Source organism: Nesoenas mayeri, assembly GCF_963082525.1.
Source record: "Nesoenas mayeri genome assembly, chromosome: 6".
NCBI lineage: Eukaryota > Metazoa > Chordata > Aves > Columbiformes > Columbidae > Nesoenas > Nesoenas mayeri.
Genome location: NC_137545.1, coordinates 32,018,460 through 32,039,234, shown reverse-complemented (window position 1 = coordinate 32,039,234; position 20,775 = coordinate 32,018,460). Strand labels below are relative to the sequence as shown.

At 46.4% G+C, this 20,775-nt stretch overlaps 2 protein-coding genes across 3 annotated transcripts; one reads left to right on the top strand and one right to left on the bottom strand.

Annotated features, from left to right (window-relative positions):
• Positions 1–295: 295 nt before the first annotated feature.
• On the bottom strand, positions 296–10,731 carry TSN (translin). The gene is made up of 6 exons (XM_080347113.1): positions 10,396–10,731; positions 10,235–10,328; positions 3,830–3,926; positions 2,925–3,040; positions 2,152–2,231; positions 296–1,793 (listed from the first exon to the last, which is right to left on the bottom strand). The coding sequence occupies exons 1-6, from the start codon at positions 10,459–10,461 to the stop codon at positions 1,557–1,559; spliced, it is 690 nt and encodes a 229-aa protein (XP_080203239.1). The 5' UTR covers positions 10,462–10,731; the 3' UTR covers positions 296–1,556.
• A 195-nt stretch (positions 10,732–10,926) lies between these two features.
• Positions 10,927–19,278, top strand: NIFK (nucleolar protein interacting with the FHA domain of MKI67). Of its 2 annotated transcripts, XR_013922294.1 has the most exons (8): positions 10,927–11,065; positions 11,148–11,273; positions 12,190–12,298; positions 12,781–12,992; positions 13,712–13,792; positions 14,905–15,128; positions 18,934–18,983; positions 19,188–19,278. XR_013922294.1 is itself a non-coding variant. In XM_080347019.1 (6 exons), exons 1-6 carry the CDS (start codon positions 10,937–10,939, stop codon positions 15,085–15,087), a joined length of 840 nt encoding a protein of 279 aa, XP_080203145.1. In that variant the 5' UTR covers positions 10,927–10,936; the 3' UTR covers positions 15,088–15,466. The 2 variants fall into 2 exon arrangements, 1 of the variants encoding a protein (XP_080203145.1); XM_080347019.1 differs by lacking the exons at positions 18,934–18,983; positions 19,188–19,278 and having other exon boundaries at positions 14,905–15,466.
• The last annotated feature ends 1,497 nt before the right edge of the window (positions 19,279–20,775 follow it).

The following is a 20,775-nucleotide window of genomic DNA, read 5'->3' as shown; positions in this document are numbered from 1 at the left end:
ACCATACACTGCTCCATACCTCTGCTGTTTTACTCGGTGAAATAGGTCAAAATTAAAAATAATAATAAATAAAAAAAAATAATAATAAAAGCCTATGAAAGGTTTGCAGCTTGACTTAGGCTCCACTCACCAGTGGGTCAGAGTGGGTTACTCAACAGCATACAGCTGTTCCAGCAAGGAGTTCTATTCTAGTCCAAGTACAGCTGAAGGCTGAACTTAAACTTATGATACTTCACGGTACGCTCAGGAAGGGAAGCAAATAACATAATCAGACAACAGGCAAAGTTACCAAATGGCCAGAAAAAAAAAAAAAGCTTTTATTGGCCAAAATAACAAAGAAACCATTTTTCCCCAATAATAAAACCAAAATCCTAACTGAAACATTGGGAGACCTTTGCTAACAAAATGAAACACTAACAAACCCCACATAAACATGACTGTGTTCATCCTCCTGAAGAAGTCAGTTTTTCTCCTTAACCCTGCTGCACCACCAGAAGTAGGTGAAGAACAGGAAAACTCAAGTCATTTAGGACAAGAGGACAAAGACACTGGGAGGTGAGAGTCTGTCCCTTGACACAAATGAAAGAGGCTGCTGGTGTTTGCAAATATCTTACTTGCAAACTACCTGAAGCTGGTAATCTCTTCTTTTCTGAGGACACAAATATTTCAGTACATGAACTATAGTTTTGATGGTTTGGGGTTTTTTTTGAATCGCAGGACACAGATACAGTTGTGGCCTATACAGGTTGTTAAACTCAGATGCTACCTGCAAGTTTATCAGTTAACTCTTGTCTATTCAGAAACCTTGGTAGTTAAAAAAAAAAGGTTCCAGCAAGTGCTCAAGGCAAATGATCATATTAGAACTCAACATTGACTCATGTCAGTAAAACAAATACCAGCCAGTGAAAAGCAGATGTTTGAGAAAACCTTGCTCTCCCTGATAACAAATCTTGAAGAAAAAAAAGGGAGAGATGTGCTGGGTTACAATATACCAGTTCCAATGGAGAAATTCTCGGGAATATTTTCACTAATTTCTCAATTAAGTGGGACACATAAGCCATTTAAAACATCTGGCTAATAAGCAGTTATGCAAATCTGTTCAACTTAGTGAAGTAGGTGGAAATTTAAAAAAGCAAAAAAGTGTCTTAAATGTATAGCTATTTACATAACGCTTTTTAAAACATCACACGTACTGCACTGAGCTGCGTGCTGTGCACACACCTTTGGAGCGTGAGCAGGGACAGAGTGTGACAACACTGCAGAACTAAGGAGAATTTCAGCTCAGGAGAGTCACTGGCTGCTATTGCTGCTGTGCACAGAACAGCACCGTGTGTTTTGACAGGGGAATTCCACTGGAAACAGGGAGCCTCCTGCCCTAATCTAGACACGATTTTACAGAACATTGAGATCTAACACCCGTACTACGCCTTTTGTAAGAAAATAGAGAGCAGCTTTCAGCTGCAGTTCTTCTAAACTACTGTAGGAAGGCTTTGCTGGCATGCTTCCTCAATTGGCAACCATCTGAGGTAATCGGTGATGCTATTAATGAGCATCCTTCACTTCTCTCCACCCGCACCACTTGTTGCTTCCTTATTGAGTCCTCTAATTGACAAGTCGTAAACCACTTCCTCAATTTTCTTGACATCATATTTCAGGCCATCGTAACGTTTCCTCAGGGAGTCGTTCTTCAGGTTGAGGAGACGGAAGCCAGAATCCAGCTCGTTGATGAAAGTTGAGATGCGGAGAGGGCGAGAATAATCACCAGCTGTGACGCTGTTCACTGCCAGTCTGGCCTAAAAGAGGAAGACACACAGGAGAACATCAGTAGAAGAACCCACTCAAATCACATCACTACTCCCATCAGTTACTCCACCAAATGAAGTCATTTTGTTCCAGGCAGTCAGATTATGGTCAACAGAAAGGTAGATCTAAAATATAAATAATCCTGGATGTTCAATCAAGCTACTACTTTAAATCTTAAAATATCAGTGAGGAACAATTCTGACACACAGAGAAGCAGTTTCCTAGAAGTTCAGATCAAGGTGTTTTGTATCATAACTTCCAGAAACAGCTTGGGAAAGTTAGAAAACACATTACTCTCTTTTTTCGGGTCAGTTTCAATCCAAATGTACACATGAAAATCTTCCTTACCAGCTCACTGGCAAGAGTTAATACACCAGAAAGATAGTCCTCAATGTCCAGGTGAAAGCCCCGCTCCCGGTCAGCTTCAACTAAGGAAAAGCAGAGCAGTCATCAGGTGGTACTGAACACAAGCAAAGCCAGCAAGCTGAAATTGCATTTGTTTACTGAAGCTAATTTGAAATATCAAATTTATGAAATATTATTACAAAATAAAAGTCAGCCTTTCCTGTACATGATGTAATTACGCCTCTTCTCAGCATTTCAATTTAGCATCTCGTGCATCCTCAGCTGGATGTGCAATAGGTTATAATTGATCCAACAGTAAAACTCAATTTACATTAATATACAGGAGAGGAGTCTGTAGTAATTTTAGTTTTTAGAAAAATATTTGATTTTTTTTTTTAATCATTTGCTCTGGATGGACACAGTTCTCTTACAATATAAAAATTTAACCTGTTTTCCACACTTTTTAAACACCAAAAGCAAAAAAGTCAGAAAAATAAGCTCTCATCTTTGTATTTTCTTTTATCATATTTAGGCAATTTGAATGAAGACTCTTCATTGATTAAGAACTTATTAATGAATGAATGCTTCTGTTCACATTGGGTTTGCTGGTTTTCACCTTCTAAAAGAATTTATTTATATAACAAAAACAAATACCAGATACATTTTGGAACCAGCTTCTTGGGATGAATAAGTTCTGCTGTTTCCCTATACCTTTGAGAGCTACAATGTCTAAAAACACGACAAGTTTTTTCTCTTTAGTTACAACATCAACTTACTCCCAAGTATTTCTGCAACAGCCTCTCGGGTCACCAATGATTCTGACTCCAAGTAAACTACAAATGCTGCCAGAAATACCAGCCGCTGAAGCACAAACCTCCAGTGCTCATGAAATCTGTTGAAGTAAACGTCAAGTCAAGGTATAAATAAGTAACATATATTACTGGAGCGTTAGTAACAAGCATACATTATGTATATGTTATGTTTTCCACCTTTACGCATAGCACTCTGCAATATTTTTGGCTTATCAAGACACCACCAGCACTCCACTGTCCCCTTAGCACTCTACAACTTCTCCCCAGGACGCTACACTGGACACAAGCATTTGCTCACACCTCTCACAACTACTCAGTTCACAGAACTTTCAGGTTGTTGTGCCCACAAGACATGGGGGGCTTTCCTCTCCCTCCCATCTTCCCTCAGTAGATTTAAGCTGACAAGATTCTTGTTCTTTGAAATGTTCTGGCTAGACACTGTCCCCTTCTGGCAGCAAACAAAACACAAAGGTGACAACTTCATTTAGCATCTGCAGTAACAAGCAGCCATTTCATGACAGATTTAGAGCTCTGTTTTCAGAAATGCCCCAAGCCTAACTTAACTGAAATTAATGGAGCAGCAAATGCTCTGCTCCCAGAAACAAGGGCAGCTCCAACAGTTTCTTAAATATCCCTTTTCATTAAAAAAAATATAAAAATAATTAAATACTGGATATTTTTAGTGAGAAGTTATAAAGCCTTAGAGCCAAAGCATTTTTTACTTATGCTGATAGAAACCTCACTTCTCTACCACAATTTGCTTTTCAAATACAAAGCAGCACTGGGCTCACAAGCCTTTAAACGATTCTTCCAAAGTAATGATGCCCAACGTGCCCAGGCAATGTCTGGCTGTGTGTGGTCCTGCACACCTGTAATACTGATCAGCAGGAAACTTGGTCTTCAGAGATTCTAGCTGTGTTCTCACTGTACCAAAGTGTTCACGAGCCTTCTGACATTTCTTCGGTACTGAAAAAGAAACAGCACAACATTCAGTCCTTGACAGAGAACAGGGTTTTGTTAACAGTTTTCTTGTGTAGACAGTGCTGTTTATGCTCCTTTGTTGTCCAAGACAGTCAACTGACATTCAGAATCAGTCTAAGAGATATTCACTGTCACAGCATGAGTCACACAGGTAGATAAGAAATAATCCTGAGTTTTGTGCTGTCTAATCTTAGAACAGTTTGGGTTGGAAGGGACCTTCAAAGCTCATCTAGTCCAGATCCCCTGCCATGAGCAGGGACATCTTCACCCAGATCAGGTTGCTCAGAGCCCCATCCAGCCTGGCCTTAAACATTTCCAGGGATGAAGCTCTAGTCCTTAGTTTCCAACTTGAAATAAGATGCTCCAGATATTTAAGAATTACTGGTAATCGTGACTCATAACTGTTCATAACTTAAGTCATGGATGAAGACCCCATTCTGTAACAGGCACTGACAGAAGAAAGCACTGGAAAGGTCAGTCAGCCTGTGGACCAAGAGGCAACGAGGAATTACGAATGGCCGGAGGCAGAAACAGAGGAACGTAAAAGTCAATGTGGTGTCTGCCTATGGATTGAACCTACAAGCTAAGTGCCTGGTGACACGCTGAGCAGGGTGACAAACAAGCAGTGCTGAAGGAGAGATGACAAGTAGAGAAAAAGAAAGGCTGAAAAGGGTGTCAAGTATAAGACCTCATCTGAGGCAACAGAGGAAAGAAAAGGGAACCACCAGATCACAAGCAACAGAACAGCACTGCACGCTGCAGCTGGCCCCAAAGCAAGCACCCATACCACACAGAGCCACCAAGCAACTCATACAGCCAAAGGGCAAGATTTTATTTATTTTGAAATCTTACAATATTTTTTTCTTATCAATCAGAGTTAGGTTAGATGAGGTGCAACATCCCATCAGGAAACTGCATTTCCTGCTTTCAAGCACTGTATTTGAAGAAAGCGGGTTTCAGCCTGCCCAATATATGAAATACTTCTGTGGAGAAATGGTCCCTTGTTTGCGCACCACCCACTGCCACCTGCTGTTTATTGACAGGAGTTACAGCCACACTGCACCCACAGTACCAGGGCCCAACAGAACTAATCAAACTTGGTAACCACAGCCTTCTCAGAAACCTTGGCCCTGACCCAAGGAAGACAGAAGATCAACCTAACAGGCTCTCCTGCATTTTGATGTACAGAAGCTGGGATTATTGAAACAAGATCATAGAAGCTAAACCTGAAAGCTACAATGCATAGGTTTTATCAAACGAGCCCTACTAAGAGTCATTTAAGTGTATTTTTTTTTTTAAAAAAAACCCCACTTAATGCAATTAATAAACCATCATTGCTGCTGGAAAAAAAAAAAGGGGGGGCACTTAAAAGCTTCAGGAAGCAGAAGGTGGAAGTGCTCCATGTGGCAGGCAGGAGGAAGGAAGTGTGTGAAGCTCACTGACAGGTGCCCTTTGAACACTGTCCTCAAACTCTGGTGTCTGCCTCAGTCCTGTGAGCAGCTGGGGACAGGGCAAGAAGTAAATCTGCATTTTGGCTTCTGCCAAAGGAACCTGTGACAAAAAAAAAAGCCCCACAACAATCTTGACTGTAAAGTTTCAGATGGTGTCCAACAATTCACTCATAACATCACAACTCCAAACTATCCTCAAGCATCCTTGGATATCACCACTGATGTTTTCCTAAATGGGGCAGTCCAAATCCCCTGCCACTCACACTCGTGTCAGCTAACAGCAGGCTGCAGCACACGTTACCCTGAGCGGCTTTCTGAGCAGTTCTCAAGCTCCATTTTGGCCAGGGAGCAGAAGAAAGATCCTGTAAGCCTGTTCTGGAGGCTGCCATGCTGAGGCTCTGCTGGTTTTCCTTCCCTTCCCCACACTTGAATAACAGCTACAACCAAAAGTGCTGATCCCGCAGCTAAACACAGTCTCACACTCGGTGCAGAGAGACCACAGAGAAGCCATCACCATGAGACAGCTTGTCTGCAGGCAGGTGGCTGCCCCACTACTGTAGAGGTTGGACAAAAACCTCGATGAAAACAGGTTTAGCCAAGAGGTATGTTAAATCCCTGGAAAGCAGAGGAAAGGCACTGTGTAAGGTAACATTTTAAATACCACTAACTCGTGCAGAAAACTCATCTGCATCCAGCCTCCAGCCACCTCATAGTTCTATGAGCAGCACTCATGCCACCGCTTCCCCTTCTCCAGTAGCACAGACTGCTCACCCAGTCCAAACCCTTTCCCTGTTTTCACTGGCTCTGTCTCCTTGAGTTTTCATCCCTCTGCCTGAAGTGATGATGCAAGAATTATTACAAAGGATCAACCAGCAGCCTGTGGGAGAAAGAATCATCTCCCACTTATGCTGGCATGAGGGATGGGACACAACAGGCAACACAGCTTCTGTTAGCAGCAGCACCACCACCAGCTGGAACCATCCACAGCACTACAGCTGCAGTCACCAGGCATCATTAGTTACTCTGTGACCTGATAACTTGTGGTAATTAATAGTATTTTTGCTTTTTAAAATTAGTTTATCCATTTAACATTCTTATATTTCAGTATGCTTTATTAATAGTGTTAATAGTTTCCTTACGTCTCAGAATAAATATAAGGCTAAAAAAATATCTTGATGCTACAAAGTCTAGCCAAAACTCTGTTGCGATGAATAATCCTCTCTTTCATAGCTGAGTCATAGTTTATCCCTTTTAAATTTACTAATGAAGAATAATTCTACTTTCTAAGTAAAAATGTGGTACTGACTCAAATGAGATGCTGTAGTAAAGCCAAACAGCCATTTAAGCACACTACACCGCAGCACTACAACCATTATCAGATAAAGCAGTAGTCTAAATATGTGACATTTGACAAGTGCTATTTATCTCCCTAACAATCTGTTAATTGGCACTGTATTATTCTGCTGTAAACCTTTATTAATGTAAATGTCTATTGACTTTCTTTATTATGCTTGTAATTGATGACAAACTGACAGGTCTATTATGATGAGTTATCTCCCAGCCTATTAAGCAAGTACTCATTATCTCTGGTATTACAAGAACTATAAGCAGAGCTTTTTTTTTCCCCAGCTGTTCTAAATCTCTTGTCAGTCCGCATGTTCCATGACCAGCTCTCCCCTGGAATTAATGATCAAATTAAAATAAACCAAGCCAGACATGGGTCTCTACTACTAAATGCTGGAAAGCAACTCCTGGTGTTGATACCCACGCAAAACAGTCGCAACATCCACACGTTTACTCAACATAAAAGTGAGTGAATGCTTGTGTAAATTAACCAATTAGCAGTTCCAATTTTTAGCACTGCCAGATTTCCCAAGTAGGTGGAAGTGGCACTTGCCAGCAGAGGTCAAACCTCAGGTGTTGCAGGTTGCTAAACACATACCCTCCCAGAGGCCAGAAATTCCAGGTCTCCAGCTCCAGCCCAAGTGTGCTGGTGGGCACCATCGGGCTGAGAACCACCACTCAGCTCTGCAGGTGAATCAAACAGCACCTGGGGGGGTTTGTTCCTCTATTTATCTTCCAAGGGTGGCCTACCAGGTTTCTCCCCTTCCCAAATTCCTCTCAAGAATTTCCAAGCAAGTCAGAACGGTTGCTTCACATATTTAAAGGGGGAAAAACTTGTTTATTCCAGTAATTTCACCCATAAGTCTGAAAATGGGAGTGTGGGAGCACAAAGAGCGCATTTGACATCCAGGTCTGTAGTGCTGTTCTCATGCCCTGGAGGAAATAGCTTGGCCCAGAAACATTCTGTCAAACATCTTCAACAAATTTGCATCGAAAGCAAGGAACCAGGCTGCCTAACAACCCAAGCCTCAAACACAGCAGAACAACTCCAGTTGTCACCCAAACATACATCAAGGACAGGTCTTGCTTTATCAGCTTTCCACATGCCCTTTATATTTTGCAGTATTAAAGAGATACAGAGACTTATGCAAACCAGATTAACACTTCCCCTCCCCACACATTCCTGAACACCCCTCAGAGCATTCAGGATCACAGCTTTTTTTGGGGGGGAGGCAGTGAAGAGGTGAGGAAGGGGATACAAAGGCCCAACAGATGACGCTAAAATGACAAAAAAAAACCCTACATGCATGTCACTTTGAGGATAACATATGAGCCAATTCAGCAATGCTGACAGGGAACTCCTGCATAAAGAACACACAGCAAAACACCAGCTGAGGAGGGGAGAAATGGAAAGAACAGTGTTTCCTTAGGAGGAATAGCAGCTTTTCTACTTATCAGGCAGGAAACCTCCCAGCTACTCCCTCCCCACCCTCAGCAGCCACCAAGAAGCTCACACAGGTTACTGAATTTTAGAAAAGCAAACTTCCAGCTCTTCAATGAGTCAGCCAACAGGATTCCCTGGGAACCCGCCCTCAGGGATGAGGGAGCAGAACAGAGCTGGCAGATCTTTAAGGACACTTTCCATCAAGCACAAGAGCTCACAATCCCCAGGTGTAAGAAATCAGTTAAGGAGGGCAAGAGACTGGCATGGCCGAGGCAAGACCTGCTGGTCAAACCAAACACAAGAAGGAAAAGCACAGGCAATGGCAGCAGGGACAGGAATCCTGGGAAAAGGACAGGGACACTGGGACACTGCCAGGTTGTGGAAATGGAGTCAGGAAGGCCAAGGTGCAGCTGAAGCTGAACTTGGCAAGAGACAAAAAAAACAACGAGAAGGGTTTCTACAGAAAAGGAAGGTCAAAGGAAGCGTAGCCCCCTCGATGTGCAAGACTGGTAAACTGGTAACAATGGATGAGGAGAAGGCTGAGGTACTCAGCAACTTCTTCGCCACAGTCCACATGGGCAAGCTCTCTTCCCACACTTCAGGTAGAAAATGATCTGCAAGACAGGGCCTGGGGCAGCAAAGTCCCTCCCACTGCGAGGATCAGGTTCGTGACCACCTACAGAACGCGAATGGACATAGGTCCGTGGGACCTGATGAGATGCATCCCGGAGTCCTGAGGGAATTGGCTGATGTGGTTGCCAAGCTGATATTCCATAATATTTGAAAAGCCCTGGCAGTCAGGTGAAGTCCCTCGTGACTGGAGAAAGGGAAATATTGCACCCATTTTTAAAAGGGTAGAAAAGAGGATCCTGGGAGCTACCAACCTATCAGCCTCACCTCTATGCCTGGCAAGATCATGGAACAGATCTTCCTAGAAGCTGTGTTAGGGCACATGGAGGACAGAGAGGTGATTCGGGACAGCCAAAGGCAAGTCCTGCCTGACCAGCTTAGTCACCTTCTGTGATGGAGTGACTACATCAGTGGACAAAGGACGGGCTACAAATGTCATCTATCTGAACTTCTGTAAAGCCTTCGACATGGTCCCCTACAACATCCTTCTCTCTAAACCAGAGAGTATGGATTTGATGGGTGGGCTGTTCGGTGGACAAGGAACTGGATGAATGGTCACACACCTAGAGAGTGGTGGTCAACGACACAACATCTGGACAGACACTAGTAACAAGTGGTGTCACTCAGGTGTCTGTACTGGGACCAATACTGTTTTGAGAGCGGCCCTAAGGATAAGGACTTGGGGGTACTGGTGGCTGAAAGACTGTACATGAGCTGGCAATATGTGCTTGCAGCCCAGAAGACCAACTGTATGCTGGGCTGCACCAAAAGGAGCGTGGCCAGCAGGTTGAGAGAGGTGATTCTGTCCCTCTGCTCTGCTCTGGTGAGACCCCTGTGTCCAGCTCTGGAGCCCTCAGTATGGGAGAGACATGGACCTGCTGGAGAGGGGCCAGAGGAGGCCACTGAGATGATCAGAGGGCTGGAACAGCTCTGCTGAGAGGACGGGCTGAGAGAGCTGGGGGCGTTCAGCCTGGAGAAGGCTTTGGAAAGACCTTATTGCAGCCTTTCAGTACTTAAAAGGAGCCTATAAGAAAGATGGGGACAGACTTCAGAAGGGCAATATTGTGACAGAACAAGAGGTGATGGTTTAAAACTACAAATGCAGAGATTCAGACTAGAGAAAAGGAAGAAGTTTTTTAACAGTGAGGGTGGTGAAACGCTGGCACCAGCTGCGCAGAGAAGTGATCGATGCCTCATCCCTGGAGCCATCCCAGGCCAGGCTGGACGGGGCTCTGAGCAACCCGATCTGCTTGAAGATGTCCCTGCTTTGGCGCGGGGCTCGACTAGACAAGCCAAACTTTTGTGACACCTCAGGAGCGCCCGCGGGCGACAGAAACCTGGAAAAGCAGCGCCCGCGACTGAGGAGCCCGAGTACCGCGGGGGCCACCTCCGCTCCTCCCCGCTCCCGGCCCGGCCGCGCTCACCGTCCTGCAGGCCGGGTCCCTGGTGCACGCCCTGCAGCAGCGTCAGCATCTCCCGGGCCGTCTGCTCCAGCGCCTGCACCTCCCGCCGGATCTCCTGCGGGGACAGCCGCCGTCAGCCCGTGCGCCGCGCCCGCCCCGGCCTCCGCGCGGCCCGCACCCACCTCGCGGATGTCCTGGTCGGCGGTGAGGACGCTTTGCAGCGCGATGAACATCTCGCTCACCGACATGATGCTGCCGCCACCTCCCGCCACCCAGGCCTTCTGCGCCCTCAGAGGGCCTTTTGTACCGCCGGCGCGGGGGCTGCCCCGCGCACTGCCTCACCGCGCCGCGCCGGGCTGCCCTGCTCAGTGCCTGAGCGGCCGGATGAGACAGAAGACGGCGGAGGAGGCGGCGCAGGCGGGTGCCCGTGGGGAGCTGCTCGCCCCGGACGGGGTGTCCGTGTTTCGGGCCCCCCTCCCGGTGCGGCGGGGTGGCCCCGGGGACGCCGTCGCCCCGCCCCGCCCAGCCGCGCGAGAGCCCCGCTGCCTGGTGACGGCGGCGCGTTGCTACGCGACGGCGCGCGGCGGGACCGAGGGGCCGCGCGGGGAAGCGCCGTTGCCAGGAGACAGCGCCCCGCTGCTCTGCGCCTGCGCGCCCTTGCCCTCCTCGCGACACCGCGTGCTAGCGGAGTGACGCGCTTCCGGCGGCGGCGAGGCCGGCGGCATGGCGGCGGAGGCGGCTGCGCCCGTACCGGCGGCACCGCCGTCGGCGTCGTTCCTGGCCTTGGAGCCGCGGCTGCAGCGAGAGGTCCAGCAGAAGGTGCAGCGAGTCCGCAACAACCGGGCGGCCAAGGTGAGCGGGGCCCTGCGGCGGGGCGGGGGCGGTCCGGCCCGGCCCGGCCCGGCCCGGCCTGACGCGTTCTCTGTGCCCGCAGGAGGAGCTGACGCCGGGCGTGGTGTACGTGGGGCACCTCCCGCGGGGGCTTTGCGAGCCGCAGATCTACGAGTACTTCCAGCAGTTCGGGACGGTGACGCGGCTGCGGCTCTCGAGGAGTAAGAAGGTAAATCACTGCCCGCTCTGAGGGGCCCGGGCGCTGCGGAACTTGCCGGTTTTGCCTTGTTGCCGCCACTGCCCGTGAGGGCCTGAGGCACAACAGCGCGGTCACGCCTCGGGCGGGGCCGGACGGGCTCCATGAGGCTTTTTCCCTGCACAGGCTGCCGGTTGGGAACGAGCTGAGTTAACTCTGGCCTGAGGGGCCTTTGCAGCTCCGTGTGTGTCCCTGGGGCTCCGCCCGCCGTGCGCGCCGCGTGGAGACCTGAGCTGCAGTTCGGTGAGCGGGCGGAGGGGGCACCGTGCGGAGCGGCTGCTTCTAACCATAGCGCTTCCAACGAGTGTCGGGCCGATAGCGGCTGAGGCTTTGACTCTGGGGTTGGGCTGGATGAGCTTTAAAAGTGCCCTCCAACCCAAACCGTCCTGTGATTCTGTGACTGCAAATAAGCAGTTTCAGTGACAGTTAACAGAGCCCACTTTTTGTTCTATAAGTAAATATACTTATGTGAGAAGCGTTGGCAGAACACACTAATTCAAGGTACAGTGTGAAATGTCACGGCAAACACTCCATTTTAGCTTTCTTGTTGCTTTGTGCTAGTAAATGTAATGTCTAATTTCTGGATTTATCGTTGCATTATAACGTTGCTGTATACACTTGGTAACAGCAACAGAACAACAGCAACGCAGGGCAGCTTTTATTTCACATGTAGGTATTGCTGAGCAGCTTGTTTCATATACAAATATATATTTATGAATAATGTCTTGCTAATTTAGAACTAAATGTGGTGCTTTTCATTGATTCACTGAACATGATGAATTTACTTGTATTTAGCTGAGAATAGGCGATGACTTTGGAAGCATAAAGTGATTTTAATTTAGTTCTTCTGTATCGAGCATCATTTTAGATTTCTTTCTGTTGTTTATAGACTGGAGCTAGCAAAGGCTACGGATTTATAGAGTTTGAGTCCGACGACGTTGCTAAGATTGTTGCAGACACAATGAACAACTACCTGTTTTCTGAAAGACTGCTAAAGTGTAAGTATAAGCTGGAGTGTAAGTCCTCAAACGTGCAGAGGAAATTCCTAGTTATTGTTTTATCTTTTTGGTTAGGAGAGTCTTGCATTTTTTCGAGAGAAAGTATTTGTAATTGTTGCAGGTGCAGCCTGGGTAGTTAGACATAGAGGATTTTTTTTGCTTAAAAGACTTATGAAATTAGCAAGTTCTTTCAAATATGGTGATAGTGACACTTGCTCTGTAAAAGCTTATGAGCTGTATATGCATGAACTTTTGACAAATAAGTTTATCTGACTGTTTTCTGGGGGTTCTTTTCTTCTATCCATTATCAGTTCTCTTATTAGTGGATATTTAGTTACTCTCTGTGTTCTTTGTTTATGACATGCCACACTAGCACTCTGCTGCAGCAGCGGATAGTGTTACAAGGAGAACTGAACAGCGTTATGTGAGTACATTTGGTGAGAAGTGGAGCTCTGCCATAACTTGGTATCTTTACGATACAGGTCAGTTTATGTCTCCTGAAAGGGTTCATGAAAACCTCTTCAAAAACAGTAACAGAAGATTTCTGAAGCCTTCTCAGCCCGCGGTCAGGAGGTACAATAAGATACGCTCGCTCGTTCAGAAGGCGAAGATGACAAAGCGGCTGCTACAGAAGGAGAAGCGTTTACGGAAGAGGCTGGCTGAAAAAGGGTTCAATTATGACTTCCCAGGATTTGTAAGTTTGGCATTATTTTGGTGACTGTTTTATCCAAAACATTTTTCTAAGCTTGTGCTAAATACAATAACATCATGTGTTTCATGAGGAACTGGTAAAAGAGCTGGAGGGCCAGGGAGACTTACTTGTGTTGAGAACTGTGTAGAAGCTCCTGGAAATCGGTGTGGTGCTCTTGCCATGTTATGCTATAGGTGCGTGTGGGTTTGCCTTTAGAGAAGTAAATAAGTAACAGCAAAGTGAAGATGTTCCTTTTCTTCTGTATAATATATATATATATGTATATATCTTGTGTTTTTCATATTTGTCTGTAGATCCCAGAAGAACAGCAGGGTTTTCCCAGGCCTTGTGGGGGGCTTGGGCAGGGTCGGAGTTTGAAGGCAGGTCCCAAGACTAGAGTTTCCATCCCTAGACCTTGCCTGAGCAAACTGAGCATATTGCTCATTTGTGGAGCATGTGGCTGAAGTACTTGAATTTTAAACAATACTGTTAAATGTATTTTTTTACAATGCGTAGTAGCAGCTTTTCTTTTCTTATGTTGCTTTGGGTGGTTTTATTCAAACCAGATCAACTCTGTGGCACTGTAAGTAATTTTATTAATTCAGAGCTAATTATCGTAGCAAAGATTTTGTAGTTACGAAGCAAAGAAACCTATAGACAGGTGATGGTGTCTTCACACAAGGAAGTTTATAGTGATCTGCCTGATCTGTCTTGCTTCCTAGGCTGCACAGAAGCTTTCCATAAAGAGAAAAAAAGTTAAAAGAACCAAGAAATCAAAACTGAACATGTCTTTGAGCAGCCAGGTAAGACTCAACAGCCCTGGTGGTGCCCAGCACCATGCTCCACCATTCACACTGGGGCGGATGTTTCACGCCTGCAACTGGTTTCTTCATTTTAATTTCAACACCTGAAAACCTTGACATAGTTTGCTTGAGAGATTTTTGTGAGAGAAGTAGCTCCTTTGAGATGTGTTAACACTCTTCAATGGGGGAAGGTGGTTGGATCCTCTTGGTTCTTTCTCCTGTGGGACTATTTAGCAGCAAAGGTTTCTGCTCAGCATCTTATCACGAGCAGCACTAGTCCCATGGTGCATCCAGGCAGCTCTGTGGCTGCTGTCGGCCTCTTCCGTTCCACACTCACTCAAGGCAGGAGAAGTGCAGGGTGCTGGGGACAGTCACCTCTGCACCACCTACATCTGTGCTTTAAACTGGTGCAGGATGATCTGCTTGCTGCCATCCTTATGTTAGTCTGTGCTATGTTATAATATCAGCCTGCTCTGACAAAAAGGAACCATTAGTACACTCTGGTGCTGTCTGTCCATTTATATCGTATGCTGTCCCTCCTCCCTTGCACTCTCCAGGTGTGGTGTTCCAGTATTTTGAGAACTAATGCCAGCTGAAACTTGCAGTGGAATGTAAGGGAGGCTTGGGTAATCAGCACTGAAATTTGGGGCACTGACAGTCTGAAATCTCTGATAGTTTTTAACCTTTTTTGATTTGTTTCATCGCTGTTGCGAGTTTCTATTTTTAATTATTTTTTTTTTTAATGTTACTGGATTTACTTGTGATAATTGGACTGGGGCTGGTTGTGAGGAGGACAGGGTAACTCATACATTCAGTCAAATGAGTTCTGAGAACTTCTGAGATAACGAAGCTGGGATGTCTCAGCTCTGCCGTGGGCTCGAATGTGGCATTTCTATATGCCAGTCTCAAACATACTTTTTTTCTTGGTTCTTTTCTTCTTGGCTTTCTTAGTGCTTTGAGTATGGAAATATGAAGTTTAGAAAACAAATGTGCATAATGACGCGGTAGGAAAGGTGAATTCATTTACATCTGCCTTTCACATATATTTCTGTGAAGATGACAGCTCTTTGGCAGATGCTTTGCAATGAATCATGTTTTTCTGATCTCTTCAGGATCCTACTCCAGTCTGCACTCCTGCAGTGCTCGAGCGCCGGAAAGCTGCTCAGGTGGATGATGACGCAGAGGACAATGAAATAACTCTCAGACTGCCCCCTGCCAGTGTTAAGAATGCTGTGCAGAAACCAAAGAAGCGACCAAGAAAAAGACCAAACTTGAAGAAACAGAAACAGACTTAACATTTTCATGACTGCCGTGTTTTTCCTCAACTCAGAAACTGGTGAGGTAGACCTGGTGGTTCTGCTGCCCTGGCTCGGTTCGTCTTGGCTAGACTGTTTCAGTCTTTCCTAGGCAAGAAATCTACTTACAAATCCTCTCCCTCCTCTTTAGCCATCAGAGAACCTATGGTCTTCTCTGCTTTTGAAAATGTTCTTGACTCTGTGCTCACAAGTGCCCATGCTGTGACAACCTACGGTCGTGCCAGAACCTTCAGTTCTATAACTTGTCTCTAGCACTCGCTGTTTTGAAAGAAAATGTGAGGCTGTCCGTTCAGAACTTGCTGATGGGGGCTGTGTCTTACATTTATAATTAATGATGATTAATGATGGGTTATAAAAAAAAAAAAACCATTTTTCAATTACTTTGGCTCTTGGCGGTGGTTCTTCTGTTTAACTGAATGTCTCTGTTTCATGCAAGTTCTCACATAGTTACACGCATAGAGGAGGTCATTCGCATTCAAGATTCCCATTCCTTTCCCTGTGCAGGCAGAGGGTGTGTGTTTGGGAGCAGGCCCTGCTGTGGGGGACACGGTGGCTGTTTTGGTGACTTAGCTGGAGTCACAGCTGTGCTTTCATTCTTCATACACTTGCATAGAAGTGATTTTGCTCTGTTGTGGGAAGAGTGATGCACTTCACTTGCAAGAGAGGAGCAGCAATATGTTTTTTGATACAAAACGGTGATTTCACAATGTTTGGTAGTAAATGCGTCAGTGATTTAACAGGAGTGGATGGCAGGGTGAACTTGGTTGTGTACTGCGTAGAGGACAGGGTCAGACAACACTGGGAAGGAGCCCTACCTCTTGAGTCATGAGGTTCAGAAAGGACTCTGTTGCATTCTAAACTCCTTCTCAGAGAAGAGTCTAGGCGTGGCTGCATCCAGACTTAACCTCAGTCTTGGTCAATGGTATATGTCTGAAGGATTATATATGCACAATCAATCCTTTGTATCACTTGGCTAAGATTTCGAAGTTCAGCATGCTGTTAGTCACTGAGGATCTGATGTGATCAGGATCCTCTCAGCCTTGAGGAATGACCTTGAGAGGTGTCCCTGCTCAAGGGGACAGCCCACTGCTGTGCAGCCCACTGCTGTGCAGGAGAGCTCAAAGGGCTCTGGGCTGTCCACTGTTCATGGAGTAAGATGGTTGATTTGTCATCATATTTGTGTACCCACTGCAGATGTTAGTCTCTTCCAAATTTGGTTTGAGTCACACTGGCTAGCACTGTAGGTAATTGGGTGCATTGCTGTAAATGAGCCCTTGGCTATTGTGTTTTCTGTCTCCCCAAATCCACTTGGAGCAGGATGCAGCCATCACGACCAGATGCATCCATCACGACCACCGCTGGTGGTTATCACTTGAGTGGGAGGCAGGCGGGAACACCCCACCCTGCACTCTGCAGAGGTCCGTGATGTGCACCTATGGATCTACTTTACCTCTAGGCTGACCAGGCAAAGGTAACTTGCTGATTGTGTGAGGCTTTGTGTGCCTTAGATGTACAGTTGCCTGATTCAGAAAACATTCAAGGATGTGTGAAGTGTGGCTGCCTTTAGAGGGACTTCTTGCTGAACAGTGAGCAAACAGTGACCACTACCTTACCTAACACTGTTCTCAGACCAAGCAAAGATCTTTGAGAAGATGTGGCAGCAATCGGGGCAGTCTGCGTTTTATTAGGAGTTCAGTTGTCCTTTGGGCCCTGCAGCACCTTGTCCCTCTATTTTAGTTTCACTGTCTACATAAAACAAGGGTATTTTCTGCTTCAGGGGGTGACAAACACATCACAACATGGTAATAAGCCTCTGGGTGGCTGAACCAGGAATGGAAAGGCAGGTTTTTGTCACCAGTAGTAGGAGATGAGAGAACTGAGTGTAGCTTTTTGTTGTGCATCAAGATTTATTCTGGTTCCGACACGACCTGTTGTAGCTGGCTGCAGATAGCCAGTCCTGTTTGAAAATGCAGTTTGACTATGCAATTAGAATTTGCATTTTATTGCAAATCTGAGACCTGCAGAAATTCCAGTTTAGGTTTTGCGGCACTTACTTAGCCTTCCTTGATTGTTTACTGTCTGAGATGAAACACTCTGCTGCTGTTGGCTGTAGGTCAGGCTTGGCAGAAGATTTCAGAGGAAAGCCCAGGTGATAATAACCGGCTGCTCAGGTAGGTGGCTGGTACTAATTCCTTGGCTATTTTAAGACTCCTGGCAGAGGAGAAGAAACCTGAGCCATTGGCCTGGCTAATTCTGTCTTATCTGGCGTGCTCACTTGAATAATTGTGATTGTAATGACATGCTCTCCGAGACTTAAATGAAAGCATTCTCCTTTGTCACTGTGAACTGTTGGGGAAACCACTTGAATGAGTGTGTCTCTATATCAAAGGCTTGTCATCTTGGGCGTGCCAGGGAAATCTGTTGACCAGCCCAATGGCCATGGACAATCCTTACCTTTCAGAAGTAGTGTTGCTCCATATGTCTGCAGGCTTTCTCTGTGCATTGTTTCATATGACAGGTAGTGTTTATACCTCAAAGCCCGGGAAAATACATCCTTAGCTAAGGTTTGGGTTAAACAAGATCAAAGTGGTTGGCAGCAATTGCTTATCTGTTAGTAACTGTCAGGCAGCTCTGAAATAACTTTTCTACCTTGACTTTGTAGAGCAGAGAGCAGCAGCAAAATGCATCTGCCCAGAGTGGACAGTTTTCTTTTAAAGTCCATGTTCATAAATTCATGTGAAAATGAAGATGGCTGTTGGGCCAAGATGAACTAGAAATGTGGCTGCACCTTCTCGTGTCCAGAGCTGAACCCCTTGGGCGCAGCCTGACACCGGGGGGCAGCACCCTTCAGCTGTGCGGGCACTGGCTGACCTCTGACAAAAACAAGGTTTCCTGGAAATGACCTCCCAGATTTAAGAAGTGTGTCTAGTCCAGGCAGTTTGGAGTGACTGGCTGCATTCGTGTGACTAGCGCATCTCTAACACCATTTAAGAATGTGGGAGAAATCTAGTATGGATCTTAACCAAATCTGCCCATTTCTTTAGTGCTGCCACAAATACTCCTTCCAAGGCTGTTGAGTTAAAGCTGCTCTTAAGACAACTTAGAGTAACTCATCCAGCGCAGTTCCATATTCACTGAAGTTTGAGCAGTGCCCTCCCTGTGCTTCCCATTCCCACCCTTGGCCTGCCTTTTGAACCTGGAGTAGATTTCTTCCTACTCTGCTTCTCTCACCGAGCTTCTCTGTGCCCGGGGTTCTGCCCCTGCCTGCAGGCCCATGTCTCCTTGCTGCTCTCTGATGTGTTTGACTCTGTGGCCTCTTTCTGTGCCGCTTGTCATGCCTGGGCCATCCTGTCGAGCTGCATGAGCTTCCAAACACGCTTCTGCAGATCTCTTGGAAAGATTTGTGCTTTTAAGCTGGCACCCTGGTTGCTGTACACTCTCCTTGATGGGAAGACGGTCAAGAAAGCTGTGCTTCCTGCTAGAAGTTTCCTTTCCCTTCCTTTTGTTTATTAGTCTTCTTTCAATTGAGATCAGCTTAGATGGTAAATCTGAAAAGCAAAGAAACAAAACTCTGCTGTTCGAGTAATGCACAACAATACCCAGGCTACAGCAAGGAACTCTCAGCAGAAGTGTAGCTTTTCTTGGTGATAGTTGCTGTTTTTAGGCTGCTTGTGTTATTAATATACTGCTGTCCTGGGAGATGTACATAAGCAGAAATTCAGACACCTGATACTTGCCAAACATAGTTTCCATAGCAAATGGACAGACGTGCTGTGTCATGCGTTATGCCTCAGCTCAGTCCTTGCACCGATTTTTATTTTTCAGCTCTCCAGTCGTTTGTTCATTCATCGTAGACAAACACAAACCTCCAGACTGTGAGTTGTTTTTCCTGGGATGCCAGGGGTGCCGGGGCTTTGGTTTCAAGGCATAACTTGCAGGCTCCCTGTCTTTCTCATGAATAGTGGAGCTGCTTTACTGAACACCTTTGTATGTAGTACAATTTTCAAACTTCAGAACACTTAGGTGCTAGCAAAATCTGCTAATTTACACTCATTTATTCCAATGTCACTGTTTTGCAGGAAGGGGAACTGGGCTTAGGACTGCATAGCATATCCCAACACATGAAGTGCTGGAAGTAAAAGAAGAATGAAGTGGAGGGGAAAAGGGGAAAGCAGAGTTGGTTGCAAAACAGAGGAAAAAGGAATGATGAAGCCAGTGCTCTCTTCTAGAGAAAAAAGCGTTGGTGAATCTGGCAGTGTTAGACTGATTGAAATTAAAGATGCAGTTTGGTGTTTTACTTATTTGTTTTGCCTGTTAGATGTGGTGTGGGCTGCCCAGGCTGCACAGCATGTCAGGAGTGTGCTAGAAACCGTGGTCCAAGTGCTAGTGCTTGCTCATGAGCCCTGAGTGGAGGAGGAGAGCAGGCTGGGCAAGTGACACTTGCTCTTGCCAGTAATGAGCCTGTTTGCTCGCATACCTGGCTTTTAAAATGGCTGCAGCCCCAAGGAACAAGGCTAAAACCTGTCTGCAAATAGCTCATGGTGCAAGGGAGGATTTATGCATGGCTCTGAGCAGTGATATCCTCTCCTCTCCAAGCAAAGCAGAGGGTAGCTCTAGCAAATTCCTCCTCTCGCAGCTTTCGGTGCGCTAGGCTTTTTGGTTCTCGCTTCGCCCGTGCCTGTAGCTGTCCAGGATAGGGCTGTGCTCTCTGAGGTGCTGTGCCCGACCCTGCTCTGGGCAGGGTACTGCCGGTGAAATTTGGGCTGGCAGGTAACAGGAGTGTGGTGGGTGTGATCTCCACTAGGTGTTCTCCGGGAATACAAGTCCTCCTCTTGGACCAGACTCTTCCATTGTCCAAGATGCTCTTCAAATACATCCTGTTTCCCAGAGGTTATAACCCACAAAGTCTTGAAATGTCCAACTCCCGGTGGCGATAATCTGTGCCTTCTTGGCCAGAGATATGCGAGAGACCACCCCAGGGTGCTGCTGGGAGGGAGGCGGTGGGGAGGGCTGTTCTGCGCCTGGCACTGCTAATCCAGACACATCCCTCCTGCCCAAGGTGAGCAGCTTTCAGAGGAAGCCGAGGCAATGGTTAGCTGCATGAGTGAGAATTGCTAAAGTGCACCGTTTTCTCCCATGCAGGGTGTAGCCAGGCCTCTCATCACTTCTCCCGCCCGGCGTTAATTAAGCATATGGCAGGGACAGAGATACGGGCTTTCCTGGGAGGCTTGGAGTAGTTACACACCTGAGTGTCTGTGGCCAGTAATTATGTGGGTCTCTTATGCTGGGAAAGGATAAGCTGCAGAGAAGCTCCTACACAAGACCTGGCTCTGATCAGGGAAGAAAATGCTGGTTTGCAATTGTCTTCAAATGTGGTGAAGATTTGCAGGCAGGCAGGACTGTGAGAAAGAGTGCTGCAGGACTTTGAAATAGTGAAGTGGGTGTCTGCAGTGAGCCACAGGCACTGGGGTCACCTTTCTGTGGCCACATGTTTGACCCTGCACTTGACCCATCATGTGGAGTCTAGAGCCTGGCCAGGATTTGAAACTTGTTTTAAAGAACAGGAAGGAGAAAAACAAATAAAACTGGTTTTTAGGACAGTGATTTTGGAAAGCCAGGGCTTTTTTTCAGTGCACTTTTTCAGTGCTGGCTGAGAGGAGGGCTTGG

Coding starts and splice junctions, on each gene's coding strand:
- TSN (XM_080347113.1), bottom strand. CDS start 10,461: ATGTCGGTGAGCGAGATGTTCATCGCGCTGCAAAGCGTCCTCACCGCC. Junction 10,329..10,395: donor CCGACCAGGACATCCGCGAG/GTGGGTGCGGGC, acceptor CTGTCCCCGCAG/GAGATCCGGCGGGAGGTGCA. Junction 1,794..2,151: donor TAACTCTTGCCAGTGAGCTG/GTAAGGAAGATT, acceptor TTCCTCTTTTAG/GCCAGACTGGCAGTGAACAG.
- NIFK (XM_080347019.1), top strand. CDS start 10,937: ATGGCGGCGGAGGCGGCTGCGCCCGTACCGGCGGCACCGCCGTCGGCG. Junction 11,066..11,147: donor GCAACAACCGGGCGGCCAAG/GTGAGCGGGGCC, acceptor CTGTGCCCGCAG/GAGGAGCTGACGCCGGGCGT. Junction 12,993..13,711: donor ATTATGACTTCCCAGGATTT/GTAAGTTTGGCA, acceptor CTTGCTTCCTAG/GCTGCACAGAAGCTTTCCAT.